Below are 24341 nucleotides of genomic sequence, written 5' to 3'. Positions count from 1 at the left end.
TCTCGGAATATAACATTCCAAAATTCATCTTAAATCAAATGCAAAAACGAATATTTCAAGAATATCTTATTTTTTAACAAAAAAACAGTTAAAAAAGATTTTATTGATCGTTTTTATCTAGTATAGAGACTTAGGTATAAACTTTAAAAAATAAAATTGTAAATATGGTGAAATTGTAAAAATCCAGAGAATAATGACGCTTTTTGTATAATTAAGCTTTAAATTGAGATTCCTCATCAGAATTTTTCATGTGTTCATTGTCAAACACTCAAATTACATAACTAACAACAGCCTGAGTTCCAGTCTTCTATAGCTCCAAACTCTTAGTGGCTTCTCGCAATCTTTATGATTCAAAGAGAATTCAGCAATACTGATTGATATTAATCATTATTACAACAAATACATTGACATAAGAGTAATGGGAGAAAAAAAATTTGTCTCACTCATACTATTGAATATTGATGCTATCATCCTCTTTTAAATTTTTTCAAGCCTTATATATATAATAATAAAAATATCCAAAAAACCAAAAAGAAGAGGGGAGGAGGGGAATGATAATAATAGTACCCAAAACCCCATTTACCTAAAGCAAAAGAAACTACAAAATCAGAGCAAAATTTTGATGTGACCAAAACAATGAATCCTTCTCATGCTAACCAATCTCCATCCATGCTTTCAATATCTCCAATGTCCATGCTGTGTACACATTGTCATGAACAAAGTCAGAAGAAAAACCATTAGTATATAAGTATATACAATGGGAAAATAAAAAGGGCATAAACCAGAATGCACAAGTTATTCTAGGGTAGTCAAAGAATGCAAAAAGAAGATATTATTTTAGAAATAGTGTTCTTTGTACTCATCTGATTTTGTACACCAAAGTCAAAACGTATGTTTTATCTAAATATTTTCCACAGGGCAAGCTTCAAAAAGTGAGTGTTCCACCAGGCCTGACAATAGAAAGTAGAAACTAGAAATCCACATGGAAAAGAAACATACTATAAACTCAACTGCATTTACATGAAGAAAAACAAAACTATTGAAGAGTATAATTCTTAGTAGTTTGAAGGTTTCACTTTCACACAGGATTAGCAAGCTACTTGAAATTCGGCTTAACAAGAACAAAGGAAGAATTATTCAAAAAGTCACCATCAGACTCATGAAAATGGAACATAAAAATGATTTTGTGAAAAAAAGGGGGAAAATACACTTTTTTTGCTCTTGGCTTGACATATGCTTCATAAACAGATTTCGCAAGTTCACCTTGAAAATGGCCAGGGAAACTACAATAATGTGTTGATACTTAGGGATTTCCTATGACTTATTAACCCAAAGAAGAATGACATATGAACCTATTACCTATGTATAGATTATGGAATTGTCCCACGAAAAGGGCTATTATAAAGTAACTCTCTTAATTATGTAGAAGATGGAATAGTTTTCTGTGTAATTAAAAGGTGATAGTTACTTTAATAGTTTAATTCACTTGTTACAAGAAGGCTTTAACAAAGTACAAACTGTCCTGTATTCCTGTTTCCTTACCTTAATAAAAGGTACAAAGAAAAAAAGTACTTCAAAAGCAAAATTCAATTATTAAATTATGAAACTTTTACTGTTGGAACTTACCAAGGTAAGGCAGAATCTTGGAAGTACTCATCAGAGCACTTCTCTAAGCAGCTCCCATTTGCATTCAACCAAGCTGGAAACTCAACAACTTCATCAAAAAAATGGTATGAACCATCTCCAATCTTGACTCCAGGTACCTCATGTTCTATGTTTCTCAAGTACTTGAACCAACATGCTGATTTGACCAAGTTCATGGTATCACTCCATTCCATTTGATATTGCTCACCTAAGGATCTGATCTCTGCCATGCCCTCATCATCCATGGCTGTATGAAGATCTCCACTTCCACTAGTCCGAGTCGTGGCACCGGATTGAATTGTATCCACCAGTGAAGAAGATCCATCTCCCTGGCCCTGTGACATTCCAACTGAATGAGCTTCCTGATCAGTCACAACAGAAAGAGGAGGAGAAGAGGAGGTTGGAGATGAGTATGAGGATAATGAAGAGTTGTTAAGGTGAAGGGTAGCATCTAAGTTGTTGAAATCATGGAAATTGAGGTTCAATCCAAGAGTCTGACTAGGAAGTACAAAATTGGGGTTTTCAGCCAAAAGGGTTTGTGGCGGTTGAGTAATTAAGGAAGGAGCATTAGCCCAGGTGTAAGAGTTTGGAGCCAAGGTAGATGGAGGAGGAAGAGGTTGAGATAAGTATGAACATGAAAAATCCTCCATTTTATTTGGAAAATTGGCTCTGCATGATGGATAAATTCTGGGGTTTCTCCTACCCTTGAATCTTCCATCTTGTTCAAAACTTTGCTGATGCTGTTCTTGCACTTGCGGTGGCGGCGGCTGCTGCTGCTGCTGTTGTTGCTGTTGTTGCTGTCTTTCCCTGGCTTGCTTCATAGCAGCCCTATGAAATTTCAAGGCTGTTACAATCTCCTTCCTAGCCTCAGCCATATTCAGAAGCCTCTCTTGATAAGGCCTGCTAGTGTGAAGTCTCCTCCTAACTTGTTTCTTATGCTGCTGTTGTGGTTGTTGTTGTGTGGATTGATGTGCCTTTCCATGTTTTCTTGCAACAAAACAATCTTGGCCTTTTGAGTTCATGGATTCATTTGTTGTTGTTGTTGATGTGTTTAGTTGTTTCACTAGGCTCCGGATGTAAGCACCAGAGATAGGTGGATCTTCAAGGTTCCTACTGCTAAGCTTATCTAATTCCATTATTTCTTCATTCTTTTTGGAGGATCTACGCCTCATCTATTTATTATGTGGTTTATGTATCAAGTATCAACAACTTCGGTACAAATAGAATTCAGAATGGAGGTGGAATCATGGGTTTTTTTTTTTTTTCTTACAGTCTAGAGGGACAAAGCTCACATAATGCAGAGGAGAATAGTGATCAGAAGAAAGGGCTGGTCCTCATGGATGGTCTCATGGATGCTTTAAATAGTTGGGGACAGCCTAGGGCCTTCAAAATATTTTGGACCTTACTATATACAAATAATTAAAAAAAATCTTAAGACTTTCCCCCTTTAGGCAAACTAATGTTACCACGTTTTTACTTGCTTTAAATGGGCACTTTGAGAGTTGCACACTTACACTTACCATATCCTACATCAACAATGATACCAACTTGCTTCTCTTAGGTGAATTCCTATATGGTTCACTTGTTCAAAGCGTTATGCACAATGTTCACATAGAACCTAGCTAATAGCAAAACCTGAATGAAATATGAAATAAGATAAAGTCACGCAGACATATCTACAAGGAATCAAACAACTTTTACCTATATCAAGCGGCAAAACATGTCAGGGGCTTTTGGATTTGGTGTATAGCCTATTTAGTATACGAGCAAGGCTAAATAAACCTTTTCAGTTAAAAAAGATCAAACAATAGGCTATTAATTTTTTTTTTTTAAAAGGTTATAAGGCCTAGAAGACTAGCCTAATTATCTTGTATTATTGATATTAAAATTAAAAATTAATAATATGATAGAAGAGAAATTAGAAATAAAATTAGCCTATTTAAGGAACATTTCAACCTATCTTTCAAGGGTTCTTTTGGCAAGCAATGCGAGTTTGGTCTAAGTAACTAAGTGCTTTGACCACTTAATTAAGTGATAATGAGTTTAAAATTGGAGAATAGAAAAAGGTCTTTGTTGAGAGACCTAGAGCTCTACTAGAATTTCTATAGTCAATTATAAGTAGGCTTCTAATATATCTAAAAGTCTAACTACCAAGTAAGCCTCTAAATAGGCTTTTTAGCCGAATTAGGTTTTAGAAAAACATGATCAAGCTTCTCTATCGTGAAGAGGTCGGTAAAGTGAGAAAGTAAGTGTTTCATCATTCTCAAATTAAGATAGTGGGACTTACATACGATGAAAGTTACAAATTTAATGGTGATTAACCCCTCACTTCATCAATCTCCCCACTTTAGAGAGTCTTTTTCCAAAAGAAAACCTGTACCAAGTAACAAATTTAAGCCACATTTTAGAAATACAGATCAAACCTATTTATACTAGCCTTGTCCATTTTCACTACTCAAGGTGGACCGTTATTAATTTTTCTCTATAATCTCTACTTTCTTTCTTTAAGCCCAGTTTCTTGTCCCCAAAAAGCTCAAGATTGCACCCTGTATAATTCAACTACTGATTAGTTATTGAAGCTCAAATCCAATATCTACAGTTGCGAATATTTCAAGTCTCTCCTAAAAATTATCCACTCATTAAAAAATTCCAACTAATAATTATAATTTTCTTTTTCCAAACTGAATAAAGGGAGTGCAATAATGAATCAGAAAACGGTAGCCTACAATTGTTATGAAACTATTAAAGTTGCATCTGTGGAGAGGATAAATAAAAGGCAGAGAGGGTACTTATGGCAATGAACAATTATTGGTGTTTTTCCTTACCTTGTCTGCAAGTAATATGGGACCAAAGCTTCTAAAACGTCAGCAAAGAGCCTATGGAGAATGACTGGAGAATCTCCACTATTGTTATAACCTTGTCTTATATTTTCCACACAATTTATGACACAAGAGAAACTCCAAATTTTTCTGTTTAAAACAAGTTGAAGACCATTTAGTCTGCTCAAGGAGCAGAGAACTTGGACCCTCTTGTAACAAACAATTAATTAAAAGACAAGAATTCTCCATTCCCTCCACCTTCCTTTCAATTTCATCTAAGTGTATTCTTCTACCTAGTCTCTGCTTCAGGGTAAAAGTTTTCACTTTCAATGTTTCCTCTACATTTTTCATAAGTTTATTCAGATAAGGTTATTCAACTGTTATAAGTGGATAAGCCTAACAATTGTTCCAAAGATTCAGAATCAAAAGTTCAAAACAATAAAAATTTTGTATACACAAATAAAAAATTCAATCTGGAACATTATAATGTTTAGTTGAAGCACAAAATTACAGCAAAAGAAAGATAAAGATCAAATACCATTTTGTTGATACTGAAAAGCCTAAAGACAATTGACAAATTGGGCTACTAGCTTTGTAAAATTGTATTCTAGCAACATTCATGTGAACTGATGCTGGTCCCCTCTCCTAGGTTAATAGGTGACCAAAGTATAACAACTACTTAACTTTATCCAACTAGGTGGAGTCAACTATATCAAGCAAATGATGCTACATTTTTATGTCATAAATTTGTATATTCAAACCATTAAAATCTAAATCTTTTCAAATAGATTTCAATGTATATTCTACACATAATTCCTTAAGTCACCTTCTACTTTTTATTATTGAACAACCCTCCATGTAGTCTATTTCTAAATGAGGTAAACAACTAAATTTACTACCAAATCATTTAAAGCGAAATTTTATCTTTTTTTCTTTCACAATAGAAACCACCCCAACTCTATTTTATGCATTTATACATAATATTTGGTATTTTTTATGTATTTAATACTTTCATCTTGGAAAAAGATCCTCTAAAGTAAAGAGAATTGTAAAGTGATAAAGTAAAGGGTTAAGCACCATTGAATTTATAAATTTTATTATGTGCGAGTCTCACTACAATTCAATGGTGATTAAACTATTATTTTCTTACTTTACCAACTTTCTCACTTTAGAAGATTTTAATCTGTTGGCCTTTTGTTCTAGTATCTAGATCTTATTACTAGAAACTCCAATAATCTTGTTTTAATTGATCCCCAGGATTCGAACTCGAGACGACTATAAAGGATACAAGCTTGCTTACCATTAGATCAACTTGATGTTGCTCGCTAAATTCTCCTATAACTTTTTGTGTTTTCGTACCAGAACAACTGTGTTAGTTGCAAAACTATGCAGTAAACATATATAGTAGAGTAGGTAAGAAAAATATGACAGTTAATACTTAGTACTTACTTACCGCAGTTTTATTGTTGTAAGAAAATTGATATGTGATTGCACTTAAATGACCGTAACTCTACAAAAGTGACCATTGGATCAGACACCTGAGAGAGTATTTGGAAATGTTGCTATCCTAATAATTCAGCTTTTCTGAACTCCACCACAAAGAGAAGCCATGCCATTATGACATAAGGACAAGCATACAACTTGCAACAACTTCAACCGCTCCATACATCCCCACTCATCATAACTTTCAAATTGCATAATAATCACTAATCACTTGCTGATCTAATAACTTGTTCTTTATCTCAAATTACCCTAATATGTCAATGCATAAGGATATCCCAAGAGTGCTGATTTAACCATATAATTCAATAAAAACAGAGATCATACAGTCTATATAGGTCAAAACACAAATTTCACAGCCAATAATTCCCTATAATTATGCCAATAATTCCAATAATTCCCTAGAATTATTGAGTCCTCATCAATTCTGATAAAAACACGTGTTACACATTGACTGTAGTAGTATGATAAAACCTCTCCAATAAATTGTGTAACAAGTAAGGAAAATTAAAATAACGATATATCTAAACACGTATGTAACACTGTAACAGTAAGATTAGGAGTGATTTCATTTCTACAATTCTACTTATCAAACTCCCATTGATCTAATGCCTAAATTAGGGGTGAGTCTGATTAGATTTAAATAAATGATACAGAAGGAAGCAAAAGCATGAGAAATTAACGAAAAGAATAAAAGGCAGTAAATAATAACAAATGTAAGATAAGGAATGGAAGAGAGAGAGAGAGAGGGAGGGATAAAAACAAGCCTGTTGGGTGTTGAGTAATTGAGTTTAGAAGTGGATAACAATAACGTGGCTTGCAATGCTGCTTTCTCTTGTGAGTATTTGATTTCTGAGTGTGTGATGTGATGAGATAATAATTAAGAATAAAATAAGAAGAGGAAAGGGAAGCAGGCAAGTTGAGCCAATCCGGGTGCAGGCACAGATAAAAGGGGGGGTTTTGACGAATCACTACTCCCTACTCGCAATATTGCTTCATATCCATGTATGTATCATGTATGTGTGCCTACTATTCCTTCTTCCTTTGGATTCCATTCACACACAGTAGAGAAACCCACCCACACCACTCTCTCTTGTTTTCATTCACTGCGCTTCTCATATCACTTTTTATTTTATTCTCTATCTTATGCTATTTTACTCACAATGGAAATGGATATTACTAATCCTGTTTTTTATAATGTCAAACATTTTATAAAATATATATAATGTTAAAGAAATATTTGATGTGGTATTATAAAAAATAAAAGGAGAATTATCATGTTCCTATTTTGTTTTGACTTCTACGTTATTTATTATTTATAGAGAAAATATTATATGTGTTGTAATAAGTATGAGATGAATGCCCATTTAATATCATTCAACTTTTTTTATATTCAAATGCTATGTTACCAAAAAAAAGTTACATTTAATAAAAGTTAAAAAAGAGGTCTCCATATATATATAAATAGAAGCATATATATATATATATATAGAGGCATGTATCTGAAACAATACATACCATTAATAACAATTCTCTCTCTTTTATACTGTCAAAACACTCTTCTCTTTCTCTTTTATATACTTTACTATATTGAGATGTTATTTGTAGTAAATATTAATCCTATAATTATTTATTTATACTTCTTTATTTTATATTTATTTTTCTTCTTTATTTATTTATTTTATAACATATTATAAATTTTAGAAAGATACATGTAATAAATTTTTATTATGTCGAAACTCTCTCATCTTAAATTTAATGTTCTTGATATATCTGAAAACAACTACTTATCATGGATACTAGATGCTGAAATTCATCTTGATTCAATAAATCTTGGAAATACCATTAAAGTTGAAAATAATACACCCCAAAAGGATAAAGTCAAAGTCATGATCTTCCTTCGTCGTTATCTTGACGAAGGATTGAAAAATGAATATCTCACACTAAAAGATCCTGTAGATCTATGGAAAAACCTTGAAAAAATGTATAATCATCAAAAGACAATAATACTTCCTCAAGCCCGATATGAATGGATGCACTTACGTCTACAGGATTTTAAATCCATAAATAAATATAATTCAACAATGTTCCAAATTACCTCCCGAATGAAATTATATGGAAAAAAATAACTGATAATAATATGTTAGAGAAAACTTTCTCGACCTTCTATACCTCGAATGTACTCCTGCAGCAGCAGTATCGAGGAAAAAAATTTAAAAAATATTCTGAGTTAATTTCTGGTCTTATTGTTGCTAAACGCAATAATTGGTTGCTTTTAAAAAAAATCATGAAGCGCGTCCAGCTGGTGCCGCCCCATTTTCTGAAACAAATGCGACAAATCATTACCCTAGAAAAGATAAATGGCAAGGTTTTAGTAACAAAAAAAATTATAGAAGGAAGAAAAATTATATTTACAAGAAAGGATTTCACTAGAAGTGGGATAAAGAAAGAAATAATGGACAAAATAAATCAAGAGAGGATAAATGTTTCCGTTGTGGTGGAAATGGTCATGGTCGCATAACTGTCGTACCCTGAGGTACCTAGTTGATATTTATCAAGCATCATTGAAAAAGGATGACAAAGAAAAGGAGCCAAATTTTGTTTCAAAGAATGTTCCTGAAAATTACACTACTCATTATGATGTATTTGATTTTTTTAAGGATCCTGAAGGAAATTTTGACTATTTGATCAATGATGGAAAAGTTTAATATGTGGGTTTGCTAAAGTACTCATTTAAATAAATAATATTAAAAACTTTTTAAGTTTTATTTTCAATGTATTTAAATTTCAAGTAAGATGTATATAAATAATGTTTAATACAATATTTATATTTATTAATTTCAAAATTATTAAATGTGTCAAGTTCTAAAATAATAATAATAATAAATTTTAGAGTATTTACCCATTTTGGTTCTCAAAAAATTTTGGACCAGACACTTTAATTCTCAACTAAAATTAATTACTTGATTGGTCTCTAACAATTAATTCCGTCAATCACTTAGGTCATTGGCTCCGTTAACTCTAACAGAAGACAAAATGGTCCTTAACAACTCTAACAGGGGACAAAATAATCCCTGACAACTCTAATAGGGGACAAAATGATCTCTTACCCCTTTGTCGAAAACGACACTGTTCTTCCCCAATTTTCATCATATTTTGCATAACCCTAACATTCATACTCTCCTTCTTCACCTTCACAATCTTCTTTTCCGTTTTTTCCTTCTTCCTTTTCAGCTCCAAGATCAAGCCATGATGTAACTGTCACACGTGTCGCACCTACCTCAACATGTCATGGACCACACACTTCTTAAATCTCTGTGACTGATACACCCACCTCCTCTGCACTTCACCCACCAGAAGCATCCACTTTCACGTTCTCGGTAACAGCATCACCTCCAACCCCGACAACGTCCACCACATCCTCAAGACCAAGTTCCACAACTATCCCAAGGACACGCCTTTCTTCACTCTCCGGTAAGCAATATAGATTGTTGGACATTAGGACATCATGAGAAGATTCTCCTTCAACATCATATGTAAATTCTCATTTGAAATGGACCCTGAGTGCTTCATTCTTTCTTTTCCAGAGTCCAAGTTGGCAGACAACTTCAACCTCGCATCCAAGCTATCAGCATAACGAGCAATGTTGCCATTGCCGCTCACATGGAAACTGAAGCGATTACTGAATATTGAGTCGGAGAAGAAGTTGAAAGAAGCGATTGGAGTGGTGAACAATGTGGTCATGGAGATAATAAGACAAAGGAGGAAGGAGATGGTAATGATGACGGGTCTTAACAAATCATACTTAAGACGACAAGTACTTGAGAAGCATAGTCATTAGTTTCCTAAGTATGAATTTGTTGAGACCAAGTTGAGAATTTTTCTCTTGTGAATATTGAAATTGTAGAGTGTGGATTGTGTAGCTTGAAGTTACAGTGTTAGACTGTTAGTGTTATGAGAGATATGATGGAAATTAGGAGAGAACAATGTCGTTTCCGAACAGAGGAGGTCAGGGACTATTTTGTCCCCTATTAGAGTTGTCAGGGACTATTTTGTCCTCTGTTAGAGATGACAGAGCAAAGGATCTAAGTGACTGACGAAATTAATTATTAGGGACTAATCGAGTTATTAATTTTAGTTAGGGACTAAAGTGTCTGGTCTGAAATTCTTTGAGGACCAAAATGAGTAAATACTCAAATTTTTATTATATGATAGTATTTCTTAGAAAAACAATCAAGAAATTTACTGCGCATATACTTCTACTCATTTTATTATTATTTGTCTTTGAAGAAAATGGCAAGGACATATAATGAAGATGTTTGACTTGCGGATAGTGCAAGTTTGCATACTATTCTCAAAAGTAATATATATTTCGCACATCTTGTACCAAAAGAAGAATATGTTAATACTATTATTGCCTCAGGCAATGTGATAGAAGGCTCCAGAAGAGCTATAATTTTGTTTTCTGGAGGAACAAAATTCATAATAAATAATGTACTATTGTCTACTAAGTCTCTAAGAAATTTATTGAGTTTCAAAGATATTTGTCGAAATGGATATCATATTGAAACAATGAATGAGAAAAATCATGAGTATTTATGTATCACAACTCATGATTAAATAAAAAAGTTATATTAAAAAAGTTATCCTCACTTTCATCTGTGTTATATTATACTAAAATTAGTACAATTGAATCGCATGCCATTGTAAACCCGAAGTTTAGCAGCCCACATGAATTTATAATTTGGCATGACCGGAAACAACGATGATGCGGAGAATTATTGAAAACTTTCATGAAAATTCACAAAAAAACCAGAAGATTCTTAAATCTAGTGAATTTTGTTGTGCTACATATTCTCAAGGAAAGCTAATTTTAAGGCCTTCTCTAGTAAAGATTGTATTTGAGTCCCCTGAATTCCTAGAAAGAATTTAATGCAATATATGTAGATCTATTCATCCACTATGTGGATCTTTTAGATATTTTATGGTCTTAATAGACGCATCTTCGAGATGGTCACATGTGTGCTTATTGTCTTCTTGCAACTTGGCATTTGCGAGATTACTTGCTAAAATTATTCGATTAAAAGCACAGTTTTTAGAAAATCTAATCAAAGCAATTCGTCTTGATAATGTTGGTGAATTTACTTCCCAAGCCTTTGATGCTTATTGTATGGCTAATGTAATAAGCGTTGAACATCCAGTAACTCATGTTCACACACAAAATGGGCTAGCAGAATCACTTATTAAACGCCTCCAACTAATTGTTAGACCCTTACTTATGAGAACAAATCTTCCAACCTCGGCTTGGGGGTATACTATTTTGCATGCCACAGCACTTATTCGTTTGAGACCAACAAGTTACCATCAGTTCTCTCCTATACAATTAGCTTTTGGCCAGTAGTAAAATATTTTTCATTTAAAAATATTTGAATGTGCGATATATGTTCCCATTGCACCACCTTCTCGCACCAAAATGGGACCCAAAAAAAATTGGGAATATATATTGGATATCATTCTCCCTCTATAGTGAGGTACATTGAGATACAAACTGGAGATGTATTTAAAATCCGATTTACATATTGTCATTTTGTTGAATCAAAATTTTCAACATTAAAAAAAGAGAATAAGCTTCTTGAAAAGGAACTTAATTGGAACGCATCATCCTTGATGCATTTAGATCATCGATAAGGACAATGTGAATTAGAAGTTCAAAAGATTATACATTTGCAAAGAATAGCAAATGAATTGCCTGATCAATTTTCTAATACAAAGAGGATAACCAAAACTTATATACCAGCTAAAAATACTCCAATTCGAATTGATGTCTCAGGTGGATAAATGGCTACTGAAATAAATTCACATCAGAAGCGTAGTAGGCCTGTTAGTTCCAAAGACAAAAATCCTCGAAAAAGAAAATAGGTAAATACTATTCCAATTGAAAAAGACATAGTAAAGACATTCGCAGTTGTCCAAAATTCTGATATAGTTTTGACGCTAGAAGACGTTCAGATACCTGAAAATTCTGAAAATAATGAGATCTCGATAAATTATGTCTTTACAGGAGAAAAATAAGACCGAAAAAAGACAATTGTCAATGAAATATTTGCATATAATGTGGCATTAAATATCATGAATGAAATTAAAGATCTTGAGCCAAGAACAGTCGAAGAATGTCGACAAAAGAATGATTGGCCAAAATGAGAAGAAGTTATGAAGGCTGAGTTAGACTCACTTGTAAAACGTGAAGTCTTTGGACCTGTAGTCCGTACACCAAAAGATGTAAAACCTGTTGGATACAGATGGGTATTTGTGAGAAAATAAAATGACAAAAATAAAGTTGTACGCTACAAAGTTCAACTTCTGGCACAAGATTTTTCACAAAGGGCCGGTATAGATTATGAAGAAACATATTCCCTTGTAATGGATGCAATAACATTGCGTTATTTGGTCAGTTTATCCACATATCATAAACTACATATGCATTTAATAGATGTGGTAACAACCTATTTATACAGATCATTAGATTGTGATATCTATTTGAAAGTCCCTGAAGGATTAAAAATATCTAAATCATTCAATGAATATTCGCGGGGGTTATATTCATTCAAATTACAAAGATCTTTATACGGTCTAAAGCAATTTGAACGAATGTAGTATAATCGTCTTACTGAATATCTGATCAAAAACGGATTCAAGAATGATGATATCTGCCCATGTGTTTTCATAAAGAAATCTGCATCTGGATTCATTATAATTGCTATGTACATTGATGATTTAAATATCATTGAAACTCTTGAAGAGATTCCAATAAAAGCTCTAAAAAAAAGAGTTTGAGATAAAAGATCTTGGAAAGACTAAATTTTATCTTGGCCTGCCGATCGAGCATACGAAAAATAGGATCTTTATTCATCAAACAACATACACAAAAATGATCTTGAAGAGGTTTTATATGGATAAGTCACATCCATTAAGTACCCCAATTATCATAAGATCTTTGGATGTGGAAAAGGATCAATTTTGTCCTAAAGAAGAAAATAAAGATATCCTTGGTCCTGAAGTACCATATCTTAGTACCATTGGAGCGCTAATACATCTTGCTAATAATACACAATCCGATATATTATTTGCTGTGAATTTATTAGCAAGGTATATATAGTTCTTCTCCAACTAGAAGACATTGGAATGAAATCAAACAAATTTTTCGATATCTTCATAGAACGGTTGATATGGGATTGTTTTATCCATATGAATCCAAATCATAACTAGTTGGCTATGCAAATACAGGTACTTGTCCGGCCCACACAAAGGGAGATTTCAAACAGGATATCTGTTCACATATTGTGGTACAACTATATCATGAAGGTCCACGAAACATACGATTGCACTAACATGCTCTAATCATGCTGAAATGCTAGCAATACATGAAGCAAGTCGCGAGTATTTTTGGCTCAAGAGTTTGATCCAATATATTCTATCATCATGTGAACTAATTGATCATAAGATAGCTCCAACTGTCCTGTTTGAAGATAATACAGCATGCATTGCTCAACTTAAGGGTGGATAAATCAAAGGTGCTACAACAAAGCATATTTCTCTCAAATTCTTCTTCACTTATGATCTTCAAAATCAATGAACAATTAATGTCCAACAGATTTGCTCAAGTGATAATTTGGCAGAATTATTTACAAAGTCACTTCCAAAATCCTCCTTTGAAAGATTAGTACATCAGATTGAGATGCGTCGATTTTGAGATATTAAATATTGGTCATAAGAGGGGGAGGCTATACTCTTTTTTCCTTGATCAGGTTTTTTTTCATTGAATTTTTTTTTATAAGATTTTTAATGAGGCAGTCCCTATCACAAAGGATATTGTACTCTTTTTCCTTCACTAAAGTTTTTTCCTATTGGATTTTTCTTTAGTAAGATTTTAATGAGGCATAATTCTAAATGGTCATCTAAGGGGGAGTGTTGTGATAAGTATGAGATGAATGCCCATTTAACATGGGCGGCTCAACTTTTTTATACTAAAATACTATATTACCAAAGAAAATTACATTTAATGAAAGTGGAAAAAGAGGTCTACATGCATGTATAAATAGAGGCATGTATATAAAGCAATACCCACAATCCATAACAATTCTCTCTCTCTCTTTTATAATGCGAAAACACTCTTCTCTCTCTTTTATATACTTTACTACACATACATATATATGAATCATTTCTATTATATTGAAATATTAATTGTAGTGAATATTAATACTAGAATTATTTATTTATACTTCTTTATTTTATATTTATTTTCTCTTTCTTATTTATTTATTTTACAATAATATGAATTAGTAATGTTACATGTATAAGTGTTTTCAATAATTAAGTTCAACTAAATTGTTACATATACAATAAAAAAACGTGCACGTCTATCAAGTGATTCTTTATCTTTATTCTTTTTCAACACAAAAATTTTGTTATAAAATAGAGAAATTTTGTTATAAAACATAATTTTTTACACGTAACATAAAAAATTTTGCACATAACACACAAATTTATAGATATATTACATAATTTTTTATACTTAACACTAAAATTTATTGATATAATACAAAGAACATGAACCAAAAAGAGAATGAGAACGAAAAAGTGCGTACGTATGTTTGAAGTCTTGGTTTGAAAAAAAATTTGAAGCCTAATTTTATTGTATATGAATAATTGTTTTTATAATAGTTTAATTATTTTGCAGGCCATATAGTTTTATCGAAGTTTCAATTAAATTCTTATACGTTTTTTTTCAATGGGGTTTCTATATTATATATATATTTAATTTAGTTCTTATTAATGAATTATAAATTTACTTGTCTATCCATGTCCCCATCATCATTGGTTGCTCCGCATTACTTTTCTTCCATCGTCAATTTCATCTCCTATTAACCTCATCATCATCAAGCATTCTCCCTGCCGAATTCTTCTCTTCTATTTCTTGATCATTTTCTTTAAAGACATTACGTTGAGCATCCAGTGAACGTGACTCATCATCCTTCACAATTCCTTGTTCATAACAACCATTTGATGATATCACACATTTCTCATAATTCTTAATTATATTTTTAACACCATCCTGTTCAAATTGTTCCTCATCTTCATCAAGAAGTAAAAGATATTCATCATGACAAGGAATAAGGAGCAACTTACTCATTAGCGTCTAGATACAAACACGACTTGCCAAGAAAAATGCACAAGGCACAGAAGCAACAATGCCAATTTCAGAAGCAACAAAAAGTGGTGAAACAACAATTGGGATAGACAGTGCAGTGCAGGCAGAATCGAGCAGTACAATACAAGCAGCAACACCTGCAGAAGAAAGGCCAAGGAGCGTTGGAGGCGTTGTGCGGCGAGACGCAAGCGCTCACCAAGAAGCACAACTGTAGGAAGAAAGGCAAGACGCGAGTAGTGGAGAACACCAGACATTCAGTGCAGTGATGGCAGACGAGCAGAATACGAGGCAAATGGTGCAAGATTCCTATCGACGAGCATGTAGAGGGACGATGAGTAGAGAAGACGCGGCGAGATGGGAGCGTGTGGTGGATTTCGTGGGAGCTTAATGAAAAAATGACAAGGGTTCTTTTGGAATTTTCTAAATATAGAGGTGTCCCCAATTAAGTTTCGTATCCTAGTGGTGAGAATATTTTTTTTTACCTGAATATTGAGTTATTTCAAAAGTTTTTGTCATGGTAGAGATTAAATTTAAAAAAAATAATGATATAGGGATTCAATTGAAAAGAAAAAAAAAGTATATAAATTTAAATAAAAATTCGATGAAACTATAGGAACCTGTAGAGTAATTAATCCTTTTAAATTAAATCTTCAACTAAATTTTTATAAAGTTTCTTTTTTATTATCATATTTTAAATTTCAATTTAATTTATATAAAATTAAATTCTATGAAAAAAAGATAGAAGTTATATAAAATTAATAAAAACTACAAAATATATAACAAAATAAAATAAAAATTTTATGTAAATGACACAAAAAGTGGAAAAGAGAAGACAGAAATTTCTAAGGGAAGAAAAAAATAGTCAAATTCATTCTTAAAAAAGGTAATATTCTCTCTTACAATCCAGATGAACAAGTAGGTCCGGAAGTGGGTTGGTATTGGAGTGGGTCTGCTGCCAAAGTTTATAACTCACGCAATGGTTACTTGTGGTTGTGTAAGCAACTGTTTGGTTGGGAGGAGCGGGAGAATTGGCTTTGGCTTTGGCGTCAGCTTGTTCCGGAAAAGCATAAGTTTTTGGCTTGGTTGTGTCTTAAGGAGGCTCTTTCTACTGCAAGTTTTCGCTTTAGAAGAGGGATGTCGTCATCGGATAGGTGTCCAAGATGTCTTTCTAGCCAGGAATCGGTTTTACATTGTATTCGGGATTGTCCAAAAGCTCAGCTTGTCTGGCATAGGTTGGATATTTCTTGTCATCCTTTGGATTTGAAGAACTGGTTCTTGTATCATAGCAGAGAGCATCCGTTCAAGTTCTTTTCGGAATTTTGGTGGATATGGCGAGCAAGGAATAATGACATATTTAATCCCCATGAAACTTGGCCTCCGGAAAAAGTGATTTGTCTGGCATTAACTTAAGAAAAGGAGCTTAGAAATATTTTTGAATTACAGCGTATGTCCCTTCCCTCTACTCTAAATGGTTTTTGGAATCCCTCATCCATTGGTACTTTTAAGATTAATTGTGATTCTAGTTATTTTGGTTCGGGTGATAGTGTTGGTTTTGCTTGTGTTATTAGAGATTGTAATAGGAGTTGGCAAAGGGGGTGTTTGGGAATGATTGAGAGTAATAGTATTCTTCAAGGAGAATTGTTTGCTATTTGGAGAGGATATCTCTTAGCTTGGGATGTGGGTCAACGAGATGTTATTTGTGAGACGGATTGTGTGGAAGCATTTAATGTTGTTACTCAAGATGGTTTTGGGTTTATTGATCCATTGGTGCTCAAAATAAGAGATATCATGCATTCGAATTGGCGTGTTGACTTTCGTTTGATTATGAGAGATGCAAACACGGTGGCAGATACTATGGCAAAGATGGTGATGAAGTTACAACTTTCGCATGTGGAGCTTCTTTCACCTTGGGAAGAGTTTAAGAGTAGTCTTAAACGGGACTGCCCCTCTATTTAAGCAGTTCCTTGTTTTGTTTGTTTTGTTTTTCTTTGTTTAATTTATTTCAATCACCAAAAAATTCATTCTTAAAAGATCACTCATTCTCTAAATTGGTTCTCCAAAAATTGTTTTAGTCAAATTCGTCTTTTAAAGATTTTAAGTTAGTCATATTGATCCTTCTGTCACTTCTATTATTGACGACAGCAAAATTTGCTAATGTGAATATTAAATGACACCCCAACACACATCTAGCCGTCATAATTGATTGCTAATATGATAATTTTATAAAATTAAATGAAATCAACTCCAAATTGAAGGATTTCAATACATTAAAGTCCCCTTTAGTTTGGAATTCATTTGATATAATTTCGTAAATTTATCATGTTAGCAGCCAATTAAAATTGGTAAGTGTGTGTTGTATTCAATGTGATATCATTTAACGTGTTATATCAATAAATTTTGATGTCGTCAACAACAAAAGTGATAGAAAGACTAATGTGACTAACTTAAAAATTTTGAAGAACAAATTTGATTAAAAATTTTTCGCAAATTAATTTAAAAACGAGTGACTTTCTAGAAACGAATTTGACCATTTACTCAAAAGAAAAATAAAGAAAAAAAGATAGGATTTATCATTTAAATAAATTAAATAAATATTTTATTTACTGAAATAAATAATTTTAAAAATTATTACAAAAATACGTCACCTAGTCTTATCTCGTTTACACTTATAAATGTATCTTGTTTACACTATAAACGAGATATGTGTATTTATAAATATAAAAATATAATTTTTAAAAATAATAAAAATATTAAGAATTTAAATTTGACCAAACTCTTAAAATGAAACATTTCAAATAATAGGGAAGATGAACAATTTCGAAATAACATGAGAGATAAATGATTTTAACTAACTAATTAATGGACGACTGTGTGTATCACGTAATTTAAAACTGTCCATTTAAAATCAACACATTATTTTCTTAGTTAAACTAATAGTAAAACATGCCCTCAATAGTAAAACTAAGTTTAAATGGGTTTGACAGAGAACCAGTTTGCAACATTTTTGTCAACCGGCAACCCATGCCTTGACTTCTTCTTCCACGTCGTTTCCGACACCCCCTCCGAGAGAGGCTCCGCGTGGCATGGACCCACAATCCCCTCACCACACTCAAATTCATCTGTAACCTCCGAGGCGTCCGCGGAACTGGCAAGTCCAATCGCGAAGGCTTCTACACTACTGCCACGTGACTCTTCTCTAATCACCCATTTCAACCAATAGTAAAATTAATAGTTTAAATGTGTTTGTTTTTAAGAAAATAATATGTCAATTTTAAATGGGCAGTTATAGTCGCCAATTAATTAATTAGTTAAAACCGTTATTTTGAAATCGCACATCTTCTTTATTATTTGAAATTGCTCATCTTTCCTATTATTTTGAAATGTTTTATTTTTAAGATTTTGGTCTAATTTAAATTAGTGTAAACGAGATATATAGAATTAAAAAAATATATATATATTTCGTTTAGTGTAAACAAGATACATCTATAATTATCTTGTTTATAGTGTAAATAAGATAAGACTAGGTGACGAAATCTTCAAAAAAATCTTATTTATTGCTCCTCAAGTTTATGCAAATATACTTGTCATGAACTCTTGATTTCTTTGATTTTCAAGGCCAGCATAATGTAATCATTCTAATAATCAGATCCTTGAACATGATAAAATTGTCATTCTGCCTCTTAATTTTAAAATGACAAAAATGTTCTCTCTCTCAAAAGATTCATCATCACTCACCAATTGAGTTATTTTGTTGGTATTGTCATTGGTATTCTCCAACCCTTACAATGAACTATCTTTTCTAGCAATAAGTGTAGTTTTGTTTAATAAGAAGCTTCTATTTTCTTCAATGAAACCAAATTCAATCTTCTGTTTTAAATACCATATTTTGATAGCTCTTCTTTACCCATTGAATTATGGTTATATCCTTCTTGTAAACTATACTATAAGTCTTCATACGTGTGAGTTTAACTTTTTCAATTTTACTTTCACCATTTAAATTAATATTACTCAAAAGCAAAAACATTAAATCCAAAAGGAAAAATCTAGGGGACCAGCAGTTTTATTGAATTTTGGCCAGCATGTAACCAGCAGAGAAGGGTGAGCCATTGGATGAAATCTCACACCAATCTCACACCATCAAATCATCATTGATGGCTAGTTGATGGCTAACAATCACAAAAATTGCTGGCCCCTAACATTGCTCAATCCAAAATAGTCAAATTATTAAAATGATTAAACAATTCACAAGAGCAACAATTAACAGAGTTATAAATTTTAGAGTTATAAAAAAGTTTAATGTCTAACAAATAATTATCCAAATCACTCTTAACATGTAAGATATGATCATCTAAATAACTGGCATAAGTTGACACATAATCAACTTATTTGGAAAACAACTCAACAATGTGTGTGAAATTTTTAATATTATGCTATGCAATTAAAAATACCATCATACTAATCATGTCCACAACAAAAATAATGCTATAATCTAATCCTAAGCACATCAAAAAGAAAATCCATAGAAATATCAATCTATATATGAGTAGGAATAAATAAAAGAATACACAATATATTTGACAAAACTTAAAATTTCATTTGCTTACATACAATGCAATCAGAATAAATTCTTTCAACACTCTTACGTCTATGATGCCAAAAAAATATGTAGATAACATATCTAAAATTCTTTTTATTCCACTGTGACTTTTTAAATTAATATTCTCATAAGCAACATATGTAAAACAAAAATCAGATTTAGTTACATAAAAAATTTTCATATACTCAAATACTAATAAATTAAGAGCAAGATTAGTGATTAGATATCATATCTTGTAGCCAACTCATTAATAATCATATTCTTATTATCTTGTTCGATTCCATATGAAAAATAATTAAACATCTTAGTTCACTTTGCATGCCTCTTGTTCAATATCTCTTAGACTATCAAATGCAAAATATAAAACACATTATCATATGTTGAGTACTTAAGACTTGCTCCATGTAACTCCTCACTAAAATATGCAATTTGTTATTTTTCTCTTTCTATCCATATTAATGCCTTCAAAGTTCAACAATAAATCTACAAAATCTTAAAAATCTGACATGAAAATACTAGACAATTTATAGTTAGATATATAAAAAATTAAAACTTTTTGGACTTTAGTGATACTAATACACTCTTATCTAAACTAGTATTTTATAAATTTCTTTCACAAATATACTTATTGCTCTCAATTTTTTTTTCTTTCATTATATTCTTTCTTTTTCTCAAAACTCTTTTTCACTCAAATATTCACTCACTTTTTTTTTTTTTGAAATTTTTTTCTCTCAAATTCTTCTTTTTTTTTTTTTTAAATTGCTCAAATCCCAATGATCCTTTCAAAAAATTTTATATCTTTAGTTTTTCAAAATATATATTTTTTTCGGTGAACAAGTACATATTTACAACATACTTAACATATTCTTTTACAATTAGTCTTGAAGATAAAATTAGAAGAATTTCTTATTATGTTGTTCTATATGATTCTTCTTAAAATTTTATAATTTTGAATTTTGTCTCATATCAAATTTTGTTCCTTAAAAAATTCTTAATAAATCAAAACTAAATCAAATTTTTTGCCAAATTCTAACAACAAATCAAATTTAAATTTGAACTATTCTATTTAAAATTTAAACAAAAAATAAGAAGTCTAATTTTCAAGTAATTTCAGAATCTAGACTAAATCTAATAAACCGAGTTAGAAACAATTTAAATTTAAAATTTTTTCATAATTTCTTGCACTCTAAATAATTTCAAAAAAATCATATTCCTTGTTCCTAAGTGTGAAAATGACTAAATGGACAAGTATTATGGAAGAAAAATAAATACTCTCTTCGTATTTATTAAACTGACAATTATAAATAGACGAAGGTGGTTGTGGTAGTAGCAGTAGCAGTAATAAGAGTAACATTTACATGGGAAAATAAAGAGTTGGCATAATTAAACCGTCATTATGAATTAGGAAGCAGGAGCTCACACCATTTGCCTCACAAAATTGATGGGTCACTTTCATCCATAACTGGGCATGGCTATGGGAATGGGACCACTTTTTTTTGGTATTGGACCACCAGCAATGAACCAACCACCTTTTTTTTTCAACAATGTCACAATTGTGCCTGCCTCCAACGTCACTTGCTTCATACCAAAGACAAATTGAAAAGAGGATTAAATTGAACGAAGAAAAAAAAATGAACAGTTTATTTTTCAACAAATCTTTATTTTTTAAAAATTTTTAAGAATTATTTGCATCAAATAAATTATTTTTTTAAAAGAATTAATTTGGGTTTTATATTTTTTAAACATAATTACCTTGTGATAAAATTGTTAGGCTTATACATCTAATATGCATATTAAGAATTTGATTGAAAGTGATGAATCAAATAATTTGTTTGACAAGAATAAATTTTAAAAATTTCTAAAAGATAAAATATTATTAATACTAAAATATTCAATTTAAAATTTGTTAGATACTAATTTAAAGGATTTACTCTTTTCATAATTTGGAGTGTGGTTTTTTTTTTTTAATAATAATGAGTTGCATACTTGCATGCAATCAAAACAAATCTTTCATGTGAAATTTAAGGATGATTATTGATTAACGAAAAGTGATTTTTTTTTTTTTTGGGTTTTTTGTGTTGAGTTTTTTTTTTTTTTTTTTTTTCTGAAAAATGTAAGGATTAATAAAGGGTGGCTTTAGCCTTAAAGGATAACTATGTTTTGATTTGATACCCCACACTCCACACATGAGGATATGATAACTACAACATAGATGAGATGAGATGCAGTCATTGATGTAGCCACTTTCTTAAGCGATATGTATTTTCATGTTATGGTTCTCTGTACCACAAATAATCTAGAATCAAAACCACTACCATGCATATCGGCATATTCCATTTTCCTCATAGTTATCATTAAATAAGTGCATGTCCTCCTCCATGACTTGGAACAAATATAGTTGGGGCCATAACAGTTATAATAATAGTAATCAAAATTTAATTTAAAACAATGCGTAAAAAAGTTTTACACATATATACATCTAATTATATAATATTATATTAATAAAAATAATTATTTTTTATATCAATTATTATCTAAAAAAATAGATATAATTTAATAATTGTATAAAATATTTTACACTACTAATACATTAAAATTAAACTATAATAATAATAATAATAATAATAATATAATAATAATAATAATAATAATAATAGTGGTGTCACTACATTTTATCGAAAAACAATAAATTAATAAGCTTTTCTTATCACATAAGTAATTATTTATGTAACTTTTAGCAAATATAATAAGAGAAAAATTAGAGTCAAATATATGACTCCGAATTCAAATGAATTGTAGGAGATTTATTTATTAAATTTATAGCTAGAACTATTAATATTTTTTTTTTGGTATTAGAATTATTAATAATTCATAGCTAGAGAATGTTGTTTTAACTTTTGGGCCACGGCCAGCCTTTTTTAGTTTTCAGAAGACTTCCTTCTTTAGACAAGGCGTTTTTGTACTTGATCCAAGAAAAAAAGGGCTCTTTTGTTCATCGAATTTCTATTGAAAATGGAACCAACTGTGGTGAGAGTTGAGACTCTTAAGACTAGTGGACATAAGTCTTGTAAACTATATATCTGGTTCAAGTCTCAGAAACAATGGTGAAGAACCTTTTTGGTGTGTGGTTCAAGGATTAGTTTTTATTATCAAGAATATAATTTTTAAAAATATAATACTTAGGAATGAGATTATTTGATATATAAGATTTAATAATACTCTATATCTAAGTAATTTCACTAACCAAGTCCAACCCAGTGATTTATTTTCTCGCACCACGTCACTTAGCTTCCTTTTTTTTCTGATTTCTTTGTATTTTTGTCTGATTATTGTCTCTTTCTCTTTAGGTTTTTGTTTTCTTTTTTTATTTCTCTGATTTTGTTGTGTTCTCTTTTGATTTCGATCTGTATTTATTTTTTTGAAATCGAATAGTGTATTATTCTTCTAAATCGAATAGCGTATTATTCTTCTATATCAAAACAATGAATGATTCAAGTTCAAATAAGTTGAATGAGAGCGATTTGAATTATTTTTTTGAATTGAATCAAGTGGACAAGATTTAGATCGGTCTTAATTTTATCTAGTTTCATTCTTCAAAAATTTTGAATTGAATGGAATGGAATGGAATCTAATGCAATTGAATAAAGTGATAATGAATAATTTCATTCTTTTTTGCTAAAACCAGTATTATACAATGGTATTGTTTTGATAATATTTCGGTTTATTATTTAACAATTTTGAATTGAATGGAATGGAATGCAATTGAATAAAGTGAAAATGAATAACTTCATTCTTCTTTACTAAAATTAGTGTTGTTTATGAATTTGAATTTGGATAGAATGCAGGAGTTTCTGAATTTATATAATTCACACATTTTGGTTCATTTGTTATAGCACAATGGTGTTGTTGTGATAATATTGTTGATTCATTTTGCAGTCCATGTGTGTTATCGATGAACAATTTATCCCAAAGGTTGGGATGACTTTCAAGACACTTGAAGAAGTTAGAAAGTTCTACAAAGATTATTCCAAACTTGCTAGTTTTTCTACAAAAGTAAAGAATACCACTCGGAAGGGAGATGGAATTAAGAATCAATTAATTACATGTAGAAGAGAGGGGAAATGAAAATCCAAGATATCTCCAACTTTAAAGACAAACCCTTCAACAGGAATAAACTGTCCAACCAGAATTATGTACATATATTGAAAGAAGTTGGTCTTTGAATCATTTCTAAAGTTGTTCTAAATCATTCACATCCTTGCTGTCTAGATCGAGCAGAGATGCTTAAACAACACAGGGAGCTAAGCATGTTTGTGTGTCGTACCATTGAAAATAATGAGAAAGCCAGAATTAGACCGAGTAAAACATATCAGTCATTTGTAGCAGTAGTAGGTGGTCATCGTGAACTAAGTTTTATTGAAAAAGATGTAAGGAATTACATTACAAAAGAAGTACGGAATGTTTCTGAACAAATGATGCCAAAGAATTTGAGAAGTACTTATTAAGAATGAAAGAGAAGAATCAAAAACTTTTTTTGAGCTTAATCTTGAAGTTGATCACTCTATCAAAAATG

General features: G+C 31.2%; 1 protein-coding gene across 2 annotated transcripts; it reads right to left on the bottom strand.

Moving 5' to 3' along the window:
* Positions 1-205: 205 nt before the first annotated feature.
* LOC130955250 (uncharacterized) lies at positions 206-7056 on the bottom strand. Of its 2 annotated transcripts, none has more exons than XM_057882074.1 (2): positions 1627-7054; positions 206-696 (listed from the first exon to the last, which is right to left on the bottom strand). In XM_057882074.1, the coding sequence occupies exons 1-2, from the start codon at positions 2814-2816 to the stop codon at positions 648-650; spliced, it is 1239 nt and encodes a 412-aa protein (XP_057738057.1). In that variant the 5' UTR covers positions 2817-7054; the 3' UTR covers positions 206-647. The 2 variants fall into 2 exon arrangements, with proteins under 2 accessions (XP_057738057.1, XP_057738058.1); XM_057882075.1 differs by lacking the exon at positions 206-696 and adding an exon at positions 709-950 and having other exon boundaries at positions 1627-7056.
* Between the last annotated feature and the right edge of the window lie 17285 nt (positions 7057-24341).

The sequence above is a fragment of the Arachis stenosperma genome, chromosome 10, assembly GCF_014773155.1.
Source record: "Arachis stenosperma cultivar V10309 chromosome 10, arast.V10309.gnm1.PFL2, whole genome shotgun sequence".
NCBI lineage: Eukaryota > Viridiplantae > Streptophyta > Magnoliopsida > Fabales > Fabaceae > Arachis > Arachis stenosperma.
Note: the sequence above shows the minus strand (reverse complement) of the source record. Positions and strands in the feature narration are given on the sequence as shown.

Bases quoted from the DNA above. Each gene is read 5' to 3' on its own strand.
- LOC130955250 (XM_057882074.1), bottom strand. From the start codon at position 2,816: ATGAGGCGTAGATCCTCCAAAAAGAATGAAGAAATAATGGAATTAGAT. The intron at 697-1,626 runs GTAAGTTCCAAC...ATGTGTACACAG, and splicing joins CAAGATTCTGCCTTACCTTG to CATGGACATTGGAGATATTG.